The sequence below is a fragment of the Zosterops lateralis genome (genome assembly GCF_965231275.1).
Source record: "Zosterops lateralis genome assembly, chromosome: 14".
NCBI classification, from domain to species: domain Eukaryota; kingdom Metazoa; phylum Chordata; class Aves; order Passeriformes; family Zosteropidae; genus Zosterops; species Zosterops lateralis.
The window spans coordinates 7961801-7983051 of NC_139774.1; the positions used below are offsets into that span (position 1 = coordinate 7961801).

At 44.1% G+C, this 21251-nt stretch overlaps 1 protein-coding gene across 2 annotated transcripts in view; it reads left to right on the forward strand.

The window, feature by feature from the left end:
* The window catches only part of FNIP1 (folliculin interacting protein 1), a 64191-nt gene extending 43140 nt beyond the window's left edge, over positions 1 to 21051 (forward strand). Inside the window, exons 7-18 of one of the 2 annotated variants that reach the window (XM_083871792.1) lie at positions 719 to 802; positions 1797 to 1868; positions 2712 to 2847; positions 3375 to 3576; positions 3954 to 4039; positions 10220 to 10366; positions 11276 to 11445; positions 12720 to 14145; positions 14496 to 14664; positions 16371 to 16568; positions 16907 to 17022; positions 17805 to 21051. In XM_083871792.1, coding sequence (XP_083727918.1) covers positions 719 to 802; positions 1797 to 1868; positions 2712 to 2847; positions 3375 to 3576; positions 3954 to 4039; positions 10220 to 10366; positions 11276 to 11445; positions 12720 to 14145; positions 14496 to 14664; positions 16371 to 16568; positions 16907 to 17022; positions 17805 to 17883 — 2885 coding nt within the window. In that variant the 3' untranslated portion in view covers positions 17884 to 21051. The remainder of the gene's footprint in view (positions 1 to 718; positions 803 to 1796; positions 1869 to 2711; positions 2848 to 3374; positions 3577 to 3953; positions 4040 to 10219; positions 10367 to 11275; positions 11446 to 12719; positions 14146 to 14495; positions 14665 to 16370; positions 16569 to 16906; positions 17023 to 17804) is intronic. The other variant, XM_083871793.1, reaches the window with a different exon arrangement.
* The last annotated feature ends 200 nt before the right edge of the window (positions 21052 to 21251 follow it).

A 21251-nucleotide genomic window follows, 5' to 3' on the forward strand; every position in this document is an offset into this window, starting at 1 on the left:
GCCTCCATGTTTTTTATAATCAGAAAACTTTGAGTGAGCATTGGCTTCAAATTTAAGAGAGGGACTGGCAATTAACTCTTTAAAAATACTTATGTGTTTTTTCTGGCTTTGTGTACAGTAAATACACTGTTTCACTGGTGTATCTATAATCCAGTGTTACTTTTAAAATGAACTACTGATACTGCTAACATTTATTTTTTATGTGATCATTTCACTCAACTTATGTACTGACTATTTTCAGAACTACTTCAGCCCATAATTTTCTGTTGGTTCTACTAAGATGAATTCCTGCCTTCTTTCTCCCTCTTCCTCCTTCTCTTCAGAAGCAGTGTTCCCAGCCACCCCACCAGTGTGGATGCTAAAACAAACATTATACTCTGTGATGAATCTCCTGTTTGTGGTCAAGTCGGGCTTTAAGCCTGCATAAATTAATCATTTTTCAACCTAAAAAAAAAAAGGCCTTTTGAGAAGCCCCATCCTTGTATGGGAGACAGTGGAAAGCTGGATCTATTATTTTAATCTGTAAATACTGTATAGCCCAGCTGTGAGACTCATCCTCGCATCAGCGTTCTGGTGAAGCCTCAGAGCTGTCCTCCTGCCTGTGTTACTCTGCATTTATGTTGGCTCAAACCTTCTCCCTGCCCTGGCCCCCTCCCTATGGACTGTTCTGCTTTACTAACCTCATTCTCTGATGTGTATTTTACATTTTGCCATGTAGGTCTTTCCCAGCTTTGCAGCCCCAGGCGGGCATTCTCAGAGCAAGGTCCGCTCCGCCTCATCCGGAGCGCCTCTTTCTTTGCAGGTTTGCTGTGTGCTGTGTGCTGTGCTGTGGGGCTAGTCTTAGCTGGGGTGACAAACTGTGTGGATTTGTAGTTTAGCCCTGCAAATAAGATCTCATCTTTAAAAAAAAAGAAAGAAAATATGGACAGTGGTGTTTGCTCCCTTACCTTGCCGGATACATTCCTTAAATCCCCAGAGGACATAAGGCATTTAATAGTCCTCTTTGGGATTGTCTGTGTTGTTTTGTTTTGGAAACTTAAATATTTAAATATAGAATTAATATTTATGGGGATAACATTTCACAATGATGTCAAGCTATTTTGATCTGGATTGGTTTCAACCAAACTGTAAAAATCAGAGCTAAATTTGATTCGTTCAAAATGGACATTTCTTGTTTTTAGTGGCTGGGTCTTATTTCCATGGCTGAGTAGCTTTATTTCACATACATATTTGTAAAATAAATCACATTTAAAGACAATTGAGCCTGACACACACCTTTGATCTTGTCTATACGCAGGCTGTGAATCTGGACAGCTTACAACTTAGTTGAACAACCAATGCACTGCTCACAATTTAAAAATATCAATTTCTTCAAGAAAGCATTCAATTTTTTTTTTAAAAAATGCATATATAATACCTGAGAAAGCTGGTATAAGAATGAAGTTGTGTTTATTTTGAGTTTTGGTGGGGTTTTGCTATACGCTGAGTACTACAAATGTGACCAACATCCTCTTGGTGCAATAAAATTTTATTTTATTATCTGAAAATTATCTGTGGAAAAAAACAAAGTTCTAGTTTTACTGAAATAGATGTGTGGACTTGAGAAAAACACATACAGGCTTCTCAGGTAGGTGTTTTGGTTTGTTCAGCTAAGCAGCCTTTCTTTGGTGATGGCCTTGTGCAGTGCTGTTGATCTGAATTAATGAGCATGTTTTTGTTTCATTAATTACATGGAGATCTGCAAACAAGAAAGGAACTGTACATTCCCCTGCTAATTGGTATTCCTTGTTTTACAGTTCATAGCAACCCTATGGATATGCCTGGGAGGGAGCAGAATGAGGACAGAGACAGCGGTATAGCAAGATCTGGTAATGGCAGTTCCATGTGTTAACCCTATAAACTCCAAAATATTTGTCATGGGATCTCTGCACATCGTGCAGTAGTGCTAAAATGGGATTACTCTGGTTTGCTGTAAGTGACATTAATGACACCTCTCTATACACATCCAGATGGTGCAGGTGTTGAGGGTGTGTATTGGGCACCTCACAGTGACCTGACAGCAGGGGCTTTTATTAAAGCAAGCTGCAAGTATGCAAGGCAGATTAAATATTGAAATGAGCTTGCAGCATTTCTAAACAATGATTGCTGTCATCTCCTTTCCAAATCCAAGAGGCCAGGTTGGATGAGGCTTGGAACAACCTGGTCTAGTGAAAGGTGTCCCTGCCCATGGCAGGGGATGGAATGAGATGAGCTTTAAGGTCCCTTCCAACCCAAATCATTCTGTGTTTCTGTGTTCCTATAATGGTAATGTTAAAACTCAAATCGGCCTCAACACCCCCCCCTTTCCTCCCTCCTAATTCAGGATGTTGGACACTTGTGTTAGGATTGTAAAGGCTGTCAAAGGATATGATCAACATTACTCCTTTCCTCAAGGAATTTATTTCCTGATACTCAGGTTGCTGAGCAAGGTGCATCCTGTGCATTGCCTATTATGTAAATCAGCAGGACTGTCCCACCCTTGTCATGCTTGTATGGCTTGTTAATGTCATTATAAACTGGTTATTATTTTTATATTAGAAACACAGATAAGCAAAAGAGAAGGCACTTGAGAAGCAACACCAGTATATCTTGAGAGACTTCATTTAGTTGCTGTTGTTATATTCCAAATGCTCTTTCTTCTGGAGAGATTTTTATTCCTCTTTTTCTTGCAGCATCTCTTAGCAGTCTGCTCATCACTCCGTTTCCATCTCCGGGCTCCTCGTTTAACAAGAGCTGTGCCAGCAGCTACCAGCGGCGTTGGCGTCGCAGCCAGACGACCAGCTTGGAGAACGGGGTCTTCCCTCGCTGGTGAGCTGGGGAGTGAAGTGCTGCTTGCTGCCCAGACACTGCTGTCAGCTTCATTCTGCTCTTGCATATATATGTACATCTGCTCCTGCTGATGCTTTTGGTGGGGTATTTACAGAGGTGTAAGTCAGGCTGATCTTTTTTAGTCTCTGCTTTCCTCGTGGCATTCATTGTTTTTTTTTCACTAACTGGAAAGCGTTCAGCAGCATGTAAATCTGTAGGCTGTATTTTTTGAGGATAAGAAGCCCTAAAATCCTACTCAAAACACAAATTCTTGGCAGAGATGGGAGGGAACTAGAATACCATATTCTGTTCCTACAAACACTTTGAATCTGGCTCCAGACTTTTGTGATTGCAGAATCAATTAATAGCTGTTTGTAAAAAATCACAAAGGGGTTGTTATCAAAGATGATGATTTGACAACACCTGCAAGCAAAAGTTAAATGCTGAAGAACTAAATTACACAGGAAACCAAGGTACAACTTTATGCAGTGGATTACATTAACTTTCTCTTTCATTCATGCTCCAAGGTCCATGGATGAAAGCTTCAACTTGTCGGATGACAGCTCTGGTCCAAACCCAGGAATTGTTAGGAAGAAAAAGATTGCAATTGGGGTTATTTTTTCACTCTCAAGAGATGAAGATGAAAACAACAAGTTTAACGAGTTCTTTTTTTCACACTTCCCTCTTTTTGAGAGTCACATGAACAAACTGAAGAGTGCAATAGAACAGGTAAACACAGTTGCTTTGACTTCTTACACTTGCACTGCTGTGTGTTCTCCCAGCCCTGACAGATTAATTTCTACCTCCTGGTGCTAGTTACAAAAGTGGGATCAGCTTGATGTTGGGTGTGGGAATTGCATCACTGCAGTTAAAACTCTGACCCTTTTTATGTCTTGAATGGTGAAAAGCACAAAAGAGGCAGAAGCTGCCTCACCTGTCTTCCCTCAGACGGGAAAGTTGGCACTTGGACCATTCACTTTTATCACTTAAAAAGTTATTTGCATGACCAGTTGAATGAAAGATAAAGTCAAACACATGACTTGGTTTTCCATTTTCTGTGCTTCCGTAGCTCTGTGTTACTTATCTGTTTAATGATTGTTTTCAAGGCCATGAAAATGAGTCGGAGATCAGCTGATGCCAGCCAGCGGAGTTTGGCATATAACAGAATTGTGGATGCCCTAAATGAGTTCAGGTGAGCCCTGTGTCTCTTATCTCTTCTGTCTCTTTCTTCAAAAGCACTTGAGCCTATTTTAGAAGGATCTTCTTAGTGCAGGATAAGTAACTTAAAATGTCTAAAGTCTTCTGCAAAAGTTAGTAGAGCAAAGGACCAATGATACCAAGCCATTCTAATGTGTCTGAGTTTTTGGATTTTTCCAGGTGTGTGTCCATCAGTCCTGTATGAACAGGACACAGATGTTCAAGGTTTTCTGTGCTTTAGGTGATAAGGAAGCTCCCAGTGACCTCTCAAATGGTCTTTTGTGGCCTGTCAAGAGGGGGAAAAGCATTGCAAAGCCCTTTTAGGGAAACTCTCCTCTAGTGTCTATTGTCCTGATGTGTGAGCAAAGCTCACCCCTCTCTAAGCTGTGCTCTAAAGGCATTTCAGAAAAACAGCTAGGAAAAGGGAGAGCTGTAATCTCTGGCTATTGGTACCTGCAGAGCCACTCTGTTCAACAGTTATTATACAAAGTAACACAGATAAGCACATCCCTGGCATTTAGCTGTATTTTCTTTCCATAGTTGAAGTCATGGGGAGGGAGTTAAGATGAAATCCATCTGTTTTCAGTGATTCATCTCCTCTCAGATGGGAGTGGCAGGGTGCTTCCTTTTACAACCACTGTAGAGCTACTTTTTAGAGACATTATTGAAGACAGCGCTCTGATGTTATAAAAAGAAATTTCTGACATCAGGATGTATTTTACTGAACAGAGAAGGATCCTGAGTGCTCACTTATTTTTCTACAATTCCACTTCCTACCTGAATGCCATGGATTAGGTAGGCCTGCGGGACGAAGGCACAGTGTATTTTGAATTTTTTTTAGAAGCTCACCTCCAGGCAGTCACAAGGAGAGGCAGAGGATATGTCCTGTAGGGACAGAAGGCAGAAAAGAGGGAGCACGTGGGCCTGTGGTGAGAGGTGGATGGGATGAGCTATGCCAAGAGAGGGAGCAGAGGGAGCTCATGACTGCTGGGAGCCACTGATCCTGCCCAGGGGCCTGAGACGAGTTCAGCAACTGGGAGCAGCCACAATGATTCCTCCCCTCCCACAGCTCTGCTCTGCCTCTCCTCCCAGGTCTCTTCCTGAGCCATTTCTGTGCCTTCCCACCCTCTGTTAACACCAGCTCCCCAGCTGTTTTCCAAACCTTCCCCCCAAAACATTCCCTCTCAAGATATATGCAGCGGACTTTGTCCTTTCTCCTTTGTCCTTCCAAGTTAAACAGTTCCAGAGGGCTGGGGAGGGGCACCTATCCCAAGTCAAAAGTAGGGAAAAAAAACCCTGAAAACCCCCAGTGCTGGCTTTTTCTCCTGGAGGGACTCTCAGCAGTGCTGAGCTGGGATAGGGTGAGGAAGGCTGCTGTGGTCAGGCTGAGGAGGAAAGCACTGTCCCAGCAGACACGGACGGATCAGCAGGGGCTGCACACCAGGAGCTGGGATCATTCCCGTGACGTGGCCATTGCATAACCAGCACTTGGAGCATGTAACCACCAGTTTTATGCAGAGGTTTCCATGGTGATATAAATATTGCTCTTTAATAGTGTAATGAAGTAAATTAAATCCAGTTTAATTTCATAGAAATGAATTTCCTGGGGCAGCAGCCTTTGGCAGTTTTGGGCTTTGTTGGGGTTTGCATTCAGAGGTGGGCAGCAGCTGGTGCCCCCAGTCTAGGCAGGCTGCTTGTGCCCCTGTGACATGCAAGAGCATGTTTCATTCTCATTTATGTGACATGCAAGACCCCCTTGCTTTTCAAAGCAATGCACAATGTGTCTGGTAAGAAGAGAGAGGTATATTTAAATACCAAAGGCTGGATACAAAGATGCTTTGGCACAGGTTCAGCAAACCCATTTAGGACACTATTATCTCTTTAGGTGTCTGCTTTCCCACTGAAGTCACGGGGAAGTCAGGAGACGAGTCCTTTGGTGAACCTGAGACTTATGTTGATTCCTGTCCTCTTAGCAAATTGTGCTGGAGGGAAGAAGGGTGCTGACTTCAGTGGGTTGGCGATTCTAAAATGTAATCCTGTTGCTGGTTTAACTCATTGCAGTCTGGTTGGTTTTAAGAGGAATATTTTGTTTGTTTGTTTTTCTTTAAAACACACAGATTTTCAGAGATGCTCAAGAGTAGCTAATGTGCATTTGTCTGGTGATTAGAACAACCTCAGATCAGTGGGCATGGGGGATGTGCTGCCCTGCTGATCAGGGAAGGCAGCATGCCACCCCAGAGTTCCCCTCTGCGGGGAAGGGGCTGTGGCTGTAGGTCACTCCACTGCCTGCAGAAAGGGAGCTGGGTCAGCAGGCATTTACCTGCTGGTAGTGAAGGGGGAGAAGTCAGCAAATCGGGGCCTTCCTTTACTCGTTTTGTCTTATCTGGGGAATAACAAAGCTGCCTTCTCTCAAGGGCCCAGGCTCCTTCTGCAAATGGAGGCTGTTGATAAATTTGCCATCAGTTTGGTGCCCAGCTCCAGGCTTACCTTTGCATCATTAGTCACTTTACAGCAATTTTTAATTTTCTAAAGCACTGATGGGTTTAGCTATTAACACTTGACTTAGAGGCTTAGAACTCTCTGTGGATGTCAGCTGTGCAGACACATGACTTATGAAATAAGCTACTGTACTTGCATAAACATTTCAGCTCCCCTGGTCCCCGAAGCCAACACAGCATATTGATAACACAGATTATGCATCTGACTAATACCTGTGTGGCACAAATGCAGGCTGGCAAGGAAACACTGATCTCAGGGGCTGGGGAAACACCTCTTTGCTTTCTGGCAGACAGATTTGATCCTATTTTCTGCCAGTAATTTTTAAGCAGCTTATGCTGCTGTGAACTGAGTGGTGCGTTGTGCTCGGTGGTGCCAGCACGGGCACTGAGCTGTGGGGGAGCCCTGCTCCTGCATTCCCTGCAGTGGGGATTGCCTTTGTTTTGTTCTTCCTTTTTAAGGAAAAATCGTCTTTGGAAGGAAGGAATGAGGATAGGGAACAAATGCACGTGAATTAAGCTTTATAAACCACTGATCATTTTCTTTCTTTGCCATTATGTTGTGGCTCCTAAATAGCAGAGCAGCTCTGGGGGCACAGTGCTGAGGGTCAGAGTGTTTTCCCTGGGGAGGAAGGGGGCTGCAGCAAGATGCTTTAATCCATGAGGAGCTATCTGGCTCGTTAGGTTTGTACAGCACCAGGGAAAGATGTCTTGGACTGGTAATAAAAATGACCAATTACTGAAATCAAGGCCAAAGGCCAGGGTGTTTTGAGGGCGTATGTGAGTGAGGGTGAAGCAGGGAGCAGCCGTGCCGTGGTGTCTGTGGGAGCAGGGCTGCTCATCTCTGCCCACGGGGCAGGCAGACCCCAGAGGAATTGGGGTGGGGTTTGCTCAGGGCTTCCTTTTCACTTGGCCAGGCTGGGCTTCATTGGCTCTCAAACCCTGTGAGATGTGAAGGTGTTTCCTGAGGGGCTCCTCTGGCCCCTGTGCTCAATGCTGCATTTCTGGGGCCAAGGTGCCTGGAAGCTCCAGGCTGGAGTTCAGCCTCCCAGAGGCGTTTCCAAATATAAACCAATTTAAATGTACTGGAACCCTCAAAAGAGCAGAGTCTCTCATTAGCTGAGCTTTCCCTCACATGCTGGTGTGTGTGTGTGGGGAGGGAGGGGAGGGAGTGCTGCTGCAGATGGCCAGGAGGAGAGGGGCCAATTGGGTTTTTAATGATTGTTATTTTTAAAATCCAGTTAACTTCCCTGTAGTGTTTGAGGAGGGTTTCTTCGCGTTGGTTTTTTGTTTTGTTTTCGTTTTTGCCCTTTGCTGTCTGGCAGGAGAGCACTTCCCTGGGTGTTTGGAGAGCTGGGAAGCAGTTAATCCTTGCCCTTGGTCTGTGTGCCATTGCTGCCTTCGCTGGCATGGAGGGTTCCCTGCACTGCAGTCACATGCCTGCTGGCCACCTGCCAGGGCAATCTGATCTGGCTTGGAGGAAACACTATCAGCTGCAGATGCAGCCAGGGTTACCAGAATAGTAAATAACGAATCACAAGACCCGGGCTATCTTTTCAACGAAAACAAGTATTTTAATATGTTGTTGGTTTTAGTATAGAGGTAGTTTCTTTTTTCAAAACAACCGAGCTGCAAAAGGCTTGGCTCGGGTTAGTTTGCATAAGATGGAGAAAGAAGCTGTATTTTATGTTAAGTTTGCTGTTTATCTTCAACTTCTCAGGTCAGCTGTGTCTGAGGGGTGTAAGTTTTCATACTTGTTTTGAACTTTGAAACTCCTTGAATTTGAGATCCCTGAACTTGAGGGTTTTTTTTTCTTTTTTTTTTTTTTTTTTTTTTTTTTTGGGGGGGGGGCTCTTTAACATGCACTCCAGTTAATGGGCTGTGAACAGAAAGCTTGCCCCTAATAATACCCCCCAGTCCCAGCTTGCCCCTTCAGAGGAATGAAATCCCAGTACCCCTGTCTGTGCTGCTGGAGACCCTCTGGTGTTTCTGGCTGTGTGCCCCACTCGTGTCTAGGTGGCAGAACTTGTGTCCAAGTCTGGGCTTTCCTCCCAGGACAGGACCAGCAGCAGAGGGTAACATGGAGCAGCTGCTCCAAAGTGACCCAGCAGACAGCAAAGCCTCTGGGGGCTGGGGAGTGCAGAGGTAACTCAGCTGTCCCCCTCTCCAGCACACTGACTGTTTTGAGGTGCTCTCATCATGCTGCTGGCAGTGGAGGATTTGAAGGTCTAACCTTTGAAGAAGACAGAGTTGATTCTGACTGTTGCGAGCATGAGCACAGATTTTGTATTTGATGAAAGCTGGTAGAAGTAAGGCAGAGAATCCCACTGCCCCCTCACCTTCTTCCTTCTGGAGCAGCCCTGGTGACCTCGGTCTCCTTTGGTGTCCTTTGGGGAGCAGCTCTGGGGTCACTACCCAGCTCTTGTGTGCCCAGGCACTGCAGTAACTGGGGGTGACTCCCCCCTCCCCAGGGAGCCCCTGCCCCAGGGCTGTGCTGTGCTGCTGCTGACGTGCAGCTCTCACTTCCTGGGAGTTTCACTTTAAACACAAAACCATAGAACATTTGGCAGCTGCTGCTCCACTGTGTTTGCCTGCCTGGTGTGCACAGCCTTGCTTCTGAAAATGTCCATAAATTTTGAGACCACAGTATCCAGAGAAGATGTTTATAAATCAGGGGTAGTGCTAGGGATAATGAGATAATGTATATCTTTGCCTTTTAAAAGGAAAATACTCTGCCTAGAAAAAGTAGTGCATTAGGTGAGGAGAAACCTGAATTGATCAGTCATTTCCCATGTCCTTTTGAGTTTTTTCAGGCTTACATTTTTACTGTGTTAAAAATACAGCTTTCCATAGTGTCATAACGTAGGCTTTGTACTTTAAACTATAACTTCTTTATATTTTAGAAGAGTTTAACAGTAATCTGAGGGATTTTAATCTGGTATTTTATTGCAGAGCCAATTTTTAATCATACATTTACTGTCCTCTGTAGAGTGAAAAAATGATGTGCTGTGTGTGTAATAGGTACAGCCACAGGGCCATTTTGAGTCTCATACTCTCTATTTAAAGCTAAAGATGTGAACTAGTTCCCTACTCTACACACCCACACTTGGGTAGGTTTGCCCAGGAGATACACCAAGTTTTTAAAGCAAGGAGGAAGTTAAGGTATTTTTATAAGTCAGATACATATAATCTTGTCCTAGTCATAAATAAAGCAGAAGTTTGTTTGAAATGAAATTAGGAACAAGCAAGGAGGTAACAGCAAGAAGATATCATCAATTCCTTCTGCATTCAGAACAGGGCAGCTCTTGAATTGTAATAGGGAATGTTGCTGTGTTTGGGATCAGGTCAGGTTGGATGCAGGAGGAACCTGTGAGGTTCAGCTCTCAGAGGTAAAGGATAAATTCATACTATTTAATGAACAACATGGTTTGGATAATGGTTGCTGAGAGAAATTTTGTTTCTGACAAAAAGGATAGCTGGATCTAAATGTTGCACAGAATTCTTTCAAGTTGGGATTTCTACTTTTTTTTTGTTGCTGTTTGGGGTGGGTTTGTTTTTTTTTTTTTTTTTGTTTTGTTTTGTTTTGTTTTTTTCGGGGGTGGGGTTGGTGGGTTTTTTGTTTGTTTTTGTTTGGTTGGTTTTTTCTTTAACCTCCTGGACTTTTTGGGTTTGTTTTCCAGAACAACTATTTGCAATCTCTACACGATGCCACGGATTGGGGAGCCTGTCTGGCTCACCATGATGTCGGGGACACCAGAGAAGAACCAGCTGTGCCATCGCTTCATGAAGGAGTTCACTTTCTTGATGGAAAATGCTTCTAAAAATCAGTATGGTGGATTTCAGTTTCTAAATTGCATATGTGATTGTGCCTTTTTATTTCAAACCAGTTTTTAAATCAGTTGTTAAAATTCTGATAGTCAAAGAAACAAAAGGCCATCTATAAATTCCTTCTTTTTGAAACATGTTAGAAATTATCTCATTAAATTCCTGCTTCCCCACAATCCTCTAAATCTTTGTAGAGACTGAACATCTGAAACATATCCATAGAAAGTGTGTGATGTGTGTGGATGTCTGGAAGAGGGTGAAGATACCTTACAAAATGCATTAACCTACCTTTCAGAATCAGTTAAATGACAAGCAGGATTAGACATTCAGGAAGAGCTGTGTCTGTAATACTGTCAGACCACACTTTTTTTGCTCTCAAACCTTAAATCATTTTAAAATGCCACTAAAGAACTGCAGTGCTCATTAGTGCTCACTCACCTCTCTGGCCTCTGGCCCCAGCTGTGAGCAGATGCTGAAAACTCATCCATAGTCACAAGTCTTAGGGATTTGGGATCTCCTGGGAGTACAGGCGTCACACAGTGCCACTGCTTTCTTATAGTGAATGAAATAAATTGGTTTTGAGATGTTTTCCAACATAAAAGTTGCAAAATAGGAAGTCTCATAATTATTGCCAAATGGAGTGAGATGCTACAAAATTAAAATGTTTCATTTTACTTTAAATAGATGTTCTAAAAAAGAACACATATTTAAAAGTTCTTTGCAAGGATGGCAGGGAAGGTCCAGCCAGCCTTTCTCTCCCCAAGGAACCAAGACTGAAGGGATGATGTCTGCTGATTTTGTCAGGCTCTTTCTTTAATCCTTCATCCATATAGACTAGAGCTGCTGTCAGTTTAACATCTTGAATGTGTATCTGGAAAAAAAAAAAACAATGTTGAACATTCTGTTTTCAGGTTTTTGCCAGCTTTGCTGACTGCAGTGCTGACTAACCACCTGGCCTGGGTCCCCACTGTCATGCCCAATGGCCAGCCACCCATAAGAATCTTCCTGGAGAAACATTCTTCCCAGAGTGTGGACATGCTGGCCAAAACTCATCCCTACAACCCCCTGTGGGCTCAGCTTGGTATGTGGTAAATACCTCTAAACCCCCAACAGCTTTGCAGAAATGGGATTGCATGACGTGGGGTTTATGATGCTTGTTACTCCCCTACCAGGTTATTTATTTTTTAATACAAATGAGACAGAAGTGTGTTTCAAGCTTAGTGGTCGTCACTGTATTTTTTGATGCTCTAAGTTTTTAAGGCATTATCCATTATAAAATGTTAGCCAAAAAGTAAAGCCCTCTTTAGTTGTCTATGTTGGGTCCCTTAAGGTCTCCTGCTCTGGTGCTGGTGGAGGATTCCAGGCCTCCTGTGGTCCTCCTCCTCCTATGAGGAAAATCTGCTTTTATTTTTTGGGATGTCACTATCACTAAACCTCATTCTGGAATGAGAAAATCAAGAAAATTCATCTTTTGATCAAAAGTGAATATCGTTTTAATACAACAGAGTGATGCAGAACAGGAAGTCATAGCTTGGCAACCCCCAGGGAAGGTCTCAGAGCTTCAGTGTAACTGGTGATACTGTCTGATAAATGCCCAGTAGAGAAGAGCAGGTCAGGTCAGATTGTCCTGCTCTGCACACACACTCTCATGGAATTTGATTAGGGAAGGGAAGGAAGGTTTTGCGAGGTTGTCCTGTTATTGTACAGGTAGGAATGGCCATGGTGTTGGCATAAAAACTTGATTTCAGGCCTCGTGTGACTTGAGGGACCCAGTGTGGTTAGGGTGGCCTTTAAGAGGACTCCTTGTCCCCTCTGCCCCGCAGTCATGCAGTGCCCTAACATCTCCAGAACTTCCCCAGGTGATTCAAGTACAGCCAGAACACCCCATCCAACCCACAGCAGAACTCAAGGAGGGCAAGAGAAGGAGTGACCTGCCATGGTCACTTTTTGTCCTTGTTCCTTGCATATGTTTGTTTATTTTACAGCTTTCTCTTGTGGGTAAAAGTCTAGCCCAGTTTCCAGACTCTCCAGGGTAACTGGGCACAGATGCCTCCTCTCTCCCATGGCTGTATAAGGATCCCAGGAGATGAGCCTCCAAAGCTGGAGTGAGGTGGTGTGAATGCTCCCTGATGTGTGAGATCAGATCCCTGACCAGTGGCTCACCTTACAGATGATACCAACAGCATCTTTGAGATTCTCTTACAGAAACAAAATACAGCATAGCTGTTGTAACTCTACTGCTTTAGTATTTCCCTCTTGTAGACCTGGTGTTTGAAAACTGGCCCAACAGCTGGCTGTTAGAAGAATAAGTTACTACAAAGATGCCAAATAATTGTGTTTAATATCCTGTCCTAGGTGACCTGTATGGGGCCATTGGATCACCTGTGAGATTAGCGAAAACAGTCGTGGTTGGCAAAAGACATGACCTGGTCCAGAGGTTGCTTTATTTCCTCACTTACTTCATCAGATGCTCTGAACTTCAAGAGACACACCTTCTGGAAAATGGGGAAGATGAGGCCATCGTCATGCCTGGCACTGTTATCACTACCACGCTGGAGAAAGGAGAAGTGGAGGAGTCTGAGTATGTGCTTGTCACAATGCACAAGAACAGAGGCAACTTGCTTCCCACTGAGTCTGAAGAGACGAGAGCTCCCAACTGCAGCTGTAAATATTGCAAATGTCCCATTTCCCTCGCACAGAACATAGAAGGTGTTGCACAGCAAGAGAGAGAAGACCTGCAAAGCACTCCTAAGGTAGAGCTGGAATCTTCTTCAGATGAGAACAGAACCATCGTTCCCGAGGATGGCCAGGAAGACGCTGTGGATGTGACACAACCAAGGCCCTGCTTGGACACCAAACTAGAGACCATGGTGTGCACAGGATCAGCTTCTCCTGAGAAGTGCATGGGGACAGAATCCTGTTTGGTGGCACCAGGCAGCCCGTGGAGGAGTGAGGATGCCCTGGAGGCGGGTGGCCAGGCGGGAGGCGGGACGAGAAGCCCTGGGATCGCTGTGGAGAAGAAGCCGCCCGATAAGCTCTTCATGGACACGTTCCCGTGCGGTGCTGCCGAGGCTCAGACAAAGGTGACTTTCCTCATCGGAGACTCCATGTCACCTGATTCAGACATTGAACTGAGAAGTCAGGCAGTAGTGGAACAAATTTCCAGGCATCACAGCCAGCCAGCAGCGGAGGCAGGAGTGTCTGCTGATCAGAACTGTGAAGCTAAACAAACTGTTGAGGACCAAAATAGAGACTGTGGGACAGCTGAACCCTTTCCTCAAGTTGCTAGTGAGCATCAGAGCTGGAACCCAAACCCCTACAGTGCTGAGAGCATGAGTCTGTTTGATGAATATTTCACTGATGACAGTTCAGTTGAAACCCGGACTACTGATGATATTCCAGGGCAAGCAGCTACGAACCTTCTTGCTCACAACAGTAGTTTAGAATTTTCTAAAAAGCTGTGTACAAAGGCTTGCAAACCACCTAGTGAATTTTGTAAATTTATGGACTCTGTTCGACAAGAGACCTACAAAAACTGCTTTAATGAGCAGGACCAAAGAGAGAAAATCTCTATTCGCGTCCCCCATGGGGACAGAGAAAACGTAGAGAAAAAAGTTGCCCCGGGAATTGATTGGGACATTCCAAGAAATGAGAGTTCAGACAGTGCCCTGGGTGACAGCGAAAGTGAGGATACAGGCCATGATCTAACTAGACTGGGCAGTAACTACTATGGAGGAGAGCAAGAAGATTGGGCAGAGGAATATGAGATTCCCTTCCCTGGGTGAGTACTGTTCAGCACTAACAGAGCCTAAAAAAGATTGAGCCTCTTCTCATGTCACATGTTTGGAGGACTGTAGCCTGACTTGGCATCAGGGGTTGGAAAAGCGTCTCTTGAGCTTGCTGGTTGTTGAGGAACATTGAGAGATCAGTGGTCTGGAAAAAAATACTAATGATGTATTGTGATCTTGGCTTGTATTCTCTGCTTCCATGATAAGCTGACTGCAAAAGCTGACTGTAAAGTTTTTAAAAAGTGCTTGACTTCAAGACATATCAAAAAAATAGAAATGCAACCTCTGTAAGCTGAATTTGCTGTTTACTGTTGTACATCTCTTTGATATGCCTTTCTTGCAGGTCAAAGTTAGTTGAAGTCAACTCTGTCCAGCCCAGTATTGCCAATTTTGGAAGATCCTTACTAGGAGGCTACTGTTCATCTTACGTCCCTGACTTTGTTTTGCAAGGAATAGGAAGTGATGAAAAGCTGAGGCACTGCTTGGTGTCAGATTTGTCTCATGCTGTGCAGGTAATTAAGCTATATTCGGTAAATGTATTTCTCACAGTAGGGAAAGATAAATGTTTGTGAAGGTACAAACCTGCTGGAAGTGGAAATATTTCCTGTCGCAGCTCCTGTCAGATTTCTCCAGTCCCAGGTCAGCAATTTTTTCTCCTCTCCCAATTAATGTATCTGAAAAACGTGGATATTTCACTGCAAATCCAGAGCACAAAAGATCAGACTCCCACTTGAAGCCAGCTGGGAGGCTTGTGCCCTGGGAAGATGGATCTCAGTGCTAAGCTGTATCATTGTCTCCTGTAGGCTTGGCAGCTGATGGTTGTGTCCCCACAGGACAGAATTATGTTAAACAAGCCCCTATGCTGAGGTTGTGCCTCTCTTCCTGGGCACAGAGTCCTGCTGCAGTGGTGCAGAAGCTCCCATTGCTCCCTCCTCTGTCCCTGCACATCTGACCAATGTGCTGCTGCTGAATGTGCTCTCCATCACGAATGCTCAGTGTTTTGGAGACATTGAGCCTTCTTCATGTGTCCAATAGCACTGTCTTCACTGGAAAAGGAGAAACCAGTGTAAAGATAGTGTTTTGAAGGGAACTCATGTTTCTGACATGTTGGAGATCATCTCTTCTCCACAACTGTTTTTCCCTAGATGAACTGGGGCATGACTAGGAAGTGTGGTATTTCCTCCCCCTTTTACCAGGAAAGAAGTAGAGAGCAGGCTGTCACTGAAAGTGTGACATCTGCTCCCATCTAGTTTATTCCCTAGAGAATAAGGAAAACCAGACTGGTGTTTTTCCAGGCAGCCACTTTCCTGAGACCTTCCAAATAGTCCCCTTTTCCCTACTTGTCACTTTAACAACGTGCATTAGACCTGTGGCCCTTCTCTGCATGCCTGTCCCCCTGCCTTGTGCCCAGCCTAACAGGGGATGAGTTTTGCTTTCTGAGTGGTTGTTGCAGGGGCTTCTTTAAGCTACTTGGGAAGTGTAATTGAATTTCAGGTGAGAGAGGCAGCAGTGTGAGGCACCTGCTGCTGTGGCCCAGATGTGTCTTGAAATACCTGATCCTGAGAGAGATTTTTGTGCTAATCTTCAGGTAAAACAGTAACTGCATCCCAGTGCCTGTGTGAAGCCCTTGCTCAATCTTTGGAAGCAGATAATTGCTAACAGTTCAACGCAGAAAATTTATTAGGGAAAGACAGTGGGTTTCCAAATACTCCCTTCTTGGAACCCTTTTTCATGGCTTTGGAGAGGTGGAGCACCAGCAGGAGGGAATGGCAAGGCACAGGCTTGGTTCCTGACTCCCTCTGCTGGCCTCCCGTGAAGGAAAACCAGTGACAGGAATAATCTGACCTCGTTAACACAGCCACGCTAAACAACAAGTTGGGGTTTTGGTGCTTTCAATTTTAGGAGTTTAAAATAGACTTTAGATATGTCAGAACTCTTTATGTCAAATACCAAAATATGTAACTGTCAGCCAGTAACACACTTTAAAGAAAAGATAAAATACCCACTATCCTTCTAAGCCTGTGCTTTGCTCACAGAACCCCTCTGGTTTTAATGGATGGAATGCAATGTGGGCAGATGTATTTTAGGTGAAGCACTGTCTGGGATGCTGTCCTGCTATCCAGTGATGCTGCCCTACTATACAGGATGGTGAAGTTTTGTGAAAAGACTGCTGTCATTTGTCATTCTCAGGGTTCTGCTCTTCATTTTTTGTTCCCAGCACCCTGTTCTGGACGAGCCCATTGCAGAAGCTGTCTGCATTATTGCAGACACGGACAAGTGGACGGTGCAAGTGGCCAGTAGCCAGAGGCGAATGATTGAGAATAAACTAGGAAAAGAAGTGTTAGTCTCCAGTCTCGTCTCCAACCTGCTTCATTCCACTCTGCAGCTTTACAAGCATAATTTATCTCCAAACTTTGTAAGTCTTAATGGAAATCATGAAGATGATGGTTTTGAAGCACGCTTTAACTTCACAGGTTAAAGATGTGTAAGGCTCCTTCCTAGTGTTTGTATTCGTAGCCAGTGCAACTTCTGGTGTAGCTGTTTGTGATGCCTATTGAAATGCCACTCTAATCAAAACAGCTGCCTCATTAATTTTTATTTAACATGTAATCAAAGGCTTCTGCTCAAAAATGAAAGTACTACCAGTGAATATCTCACCTAGACATGGCCACAGAACAGTCAACAGGGGTATAGGGTCTGTGCTTTCTGGTTTGGTTCTGTCCTCTCCCTGACACGACTGCCTTTGCTTTTTAGTGTGTGATGCACCTGGAAGATCGGCTGCAGGAACTCTACTTCAAAAGCAAGATGCTGTCTGAGTATCTCAAGGGCCAGATGAGAGTCCATGTCAAGGAGCTGGGCGTGGTGCTGGGGTATGGTCACACACTTCTCCCAGCAGTGTTACCCTGGGTGTCCTGGTGCCACACTCTCCACCTGGGCTTGTTCCTAAGCACAGCAAAATGGATTCCTAAATGGGACCAGAACTCCTAAGTTACCCATGGCTTCAGGCTTCTTCTTAGCCAGTGCTCAATCAGAAGGATCCCCCAGCCTTTCTATGGGCAGGAAGATGGGCTCAGCACTCCGGAGCTTATCAGACTCCCTTCTTAGTTGAACAGCTTGGGGCACCTGATTCCTCCAGGCTGACTTTCCCTACATGGCAGGAAACACTCTCTGTGTCATGTAAGGCACATAATACCTCTCTGTGGGTGTGGGGCATGGGCAGAGGAGCTATTTAAGGGGTGTTTATAGGAAGGCTCTGAGCATGTTTTGCTGCAGAGGAGTACAGGGTAAGCAGGAAGGCACATAGCATATGTGGTGCTGGACATGGCAGCTTTAGCTGGTCCTCTGCTCCTGTGCTGTGTCCCTCAACTATTACTCCCTTTACTCTGTGGTTAGGCAGGATTTTGCTTTTCCAGTCTGCTTCCTCTCCAGTTTGTTGGCCCTGTTAAAAACACACCAGACAGGTGGGAGCTCAGCCAGTGCTGACACTGTGGAAGCAGGCACATCTGGAGGGGTGGGAGGAACAGTCTGGCAGCTGCAGTGTGCAGCCCATGGCCCCAGTGCTGGGGCTGGAGCAGCAGTGTGGGTTCTGACACATGTTCAGCCCAGTGACGTTTCAGGTTGGATTAAACATGACTCTTCTGCTTCCCTTCAGGATTGAATCCAGCGACCTCCCCTTGCTGGCAGCTGTAGCGAGCACTCACTCTCCCTACGTTGCCCAGATCCTGCTTTAAAATGCCAGAGGCCACAGACTTTGACTTTTTGCCTCTCTGGAAGCAAAGTGGAAGACAACTTGTTCTGGCTCCTTTTTCTTTGCAGCAAGTAAAACAAACTGCTTGTTGAGCTGCAGCACCTCCATATATGACTGCACAGTGTGCAAACAGTTGGAGACTTCTCCTCTCCCACTTGGCCATTTGTAAAAAAGGATAAAGAAAGGAAAAAGGAAAACTGAGTAAGCCCAAGATTTCCGTCACAGAAAAGTGGAGATTTTAGCAAAGCTGAAGAGATGCATTTTTTAGCAGTTTCTGCCTTGATGGCTGACTGTGACTTATACTGGGGAATGGAGGAAAAACTGCTCTGAGAGATACATGATGCCATCACCCCTTTTGAACTGAACAAGAGAGCAGCTGCCTTCAGCCAGGCTTCAGCTGATGAGGATCACATTAGGATCTATAATTCTCAAGCTGCAATGATTTGTAAACAACTACTTTTTCACGTCATAGTCCAATTCTGAATACTTCCCAGAGGAAGAACGGGGCAGGGGCCTGGTTGTTGTTGTTTTTGTTGGGTTTTTTTTTTTTTTGTAAGAAGCTTATTAATAACAGTCAGCTACAGAATTTATTTATGATCTTTCTCCTGGGAAGAGGAAATAGTGGGGGACAGAGGGCGACAGGGGGAATGGAGGAAGAGGCCAACAGACAAACTAGCGATGGAGATTCTTGGCTGGATGCTGTAACCAGTATTAAATGTTTATAATGTTTAAATGTTGCTTTATACTAAATGATGCTTTTTCTTCCTCAACGTAATCAATATGTTAAAAACAAAAATAATCTAAAGAGGACGTTGGCTGAAATTTCCCCGTGGGTTCTCCGAATGACATGACAATTACCTCTAACTTTTTTATGATCTATAAAATCTTGGACCATCATATTCTTTTTACAGCAGTCAGTCAGCTATTGAAATAATGAACTAGAAATAATTGTACCAAAGCACTGGGGACAAAACGAGTAGACTATTACCCTTAATTGCTCAGGTAACTAATTGATACATTTTTTAAAATTGTTCTACAAAAAAAATGAACATTGATTACACTATAGTGTAGTAATATCCAAATTATTTTTTGACAAATATACCCTTGCTGCAGATGACTCTAATCCCTTTTCTACTCACTTGTGTAATTACCAGCAGGAAATGTTGTTTATTTTATTCTCAGCATTTCTCTTTTACTCAGCCATCACTGGTTTGTCATTGTATATACAATAGCTGTACGAGTAGCTGATGGACCCAACCTGGTGTAAGTAATGTAAATAGACAGTGGGAGGTGGATTATGTTTTCGAAGGCTCTACTACCTCAGTTTAACTGGACACTTCATTCTAGGCTTTGCTTTGCATATTCGTCCTAGCAGCCAATTAATGTTGCTGATTTTTAGCTTCTGTTTTCATCTATTAGGTTTAATATATTGAAATTCATGGATTATCCACACAAGTAGGAGACACATATTCACTTGGTCGCTAAACTCTATAAAATTTCTATAAATACGTCATTCTGTAATCATCTTTTCAATAGTACAGCACGCCTGCTATTGTTGTTTGCAGAGTTACTTTAAGTACAAATCTATTTTAACCATTTGATAAACTTGAAAACAATAGGAGAGATCCCTGCCCCACCTCTGTCAGTGACAGAACTCTCCTCCCTTCCTTCTCTGGGGCCAGGATTCACCGGGAGTAGTTTTTCAGTACTACTTAAAATCTGTCACCTAAAACTCTGTTCCAGGGAGATCTACGTGGCAAACCCACTCCTCCCTTCCATGTAGGACTGAGTCTACATCAGGAAGTGACCCCAACATGAATACAGGCAGTGTCATTGGAAACTCTTTTGTATATAAAATCTAATGCTGACTGCTGCAGGGGAAAACCTCGTGTTTAATATGTGATCCAAGGATTTGTTTCTCCTATTTTTCAAATGTCCTTTCCTTGCCACACAATTATATTACATCTGGCTTTTGGAATGAGCACAAAACAGGGGCCCAGTTGTGTAAACACATTTCTAATGAAATATAGGATTGCACTCAGAGCATGGATGTTTAACTCTTTGCTAGGATATGTGGTATAGGCAGTAGTTGGATACCATGTCGTGCATAGTCTGGCAGCAGTGACCTGGCGGTGTCTGTGCTGCTGGGGCTGAGAGGAGGGTTCCTGCCTGTGCCTTGGGAGGTTCCATGGGTGAGTTCATCCACAGCTCGTGCCCAGAGAGCTGGGCAGCTGCACCCTCACCCTGGCATCCCCCAGGACTGTGCTCGTGATGATCCTCACAGGAGAATGCTGCTCCTCATTATTGCACAGATTGTTGGGGTCACTTTGAAATGGGTTTGACTCTCCAGAAAGGCCCTTGCACAGCTTTCAATGAACATGAATGTGAGAGGAAAAGGAGGTGGCTGTTGGCTGGCACCTTCCCTGCTGCCCTCTGCCCCACACTGCCTGGTGATGGCATTAATGGTGTGTTCAGTCAGTCCCAAACAGAGCAGCCACGGACGGAGCGTCCTCGTCATCCTCCCACAGTGCCAGTCCCTCCTGCAGGGCAGCACCTCCCCACCTCCCAGCAGGATTGTGGGCAGAACACAACCAAAGCCCTTGTGTGATGGGAAGTTTTCCTGTGAGTTAACTTTTTGGGTACATGAACAATGTGGTACGTATGTCTGTTTGTTAAATAATATGAAAAGGGATTTTTACAGGATACAGCATTGACTTTTTAAATATATCACGATTCTTTTATGTGAATAGAAAACTAATGTTTGATTTCTTTTTTCTGCTATTCCCAATCTCCATTATTAACATGTCTTAATTTTCTGGCTGAAACCTAAGTGTACTAGGCACACAAATTAGCAAATTTGATTTTGTTGCAATTGGCAAACACTGGGCTGCTAAGAACAAAAAACTGTTTAAAAGAACAGATTTTACACCTTGCATATGTTTTCCCTCTTAGTTCTTAGAAATGTTTTATGACAATTTTTTGCTTTCTCTAAATTATTTAGATGGTGGTACTTGTAAAATGCTGGGTAAAATGTACATACTTGTTATCTCTTCTGTTTTTGTATATATTTCCCAAGATGTGCTCTTGTATTATAATAACCATTCCCAATTTTAGGGGAAATTTGTGCAATAAATACAGTATGTCAGTTTAATTCTGGTACCTTTTGTGTCCTTTTTTTGACATGTGCTATGAGTCTGTGGATGAGTGAACCATCAAACATTTGACACCTGTCTCCTCTCAGCTGCCCATTCTGGGGCATTGATTCTGGCACTTGGCAGTGCTGCAGCCATTTAATTTGGAGTCTGGTAAGGAATTAATTGTTTCAGATAGGAATTTGTGATTGAACTTCCT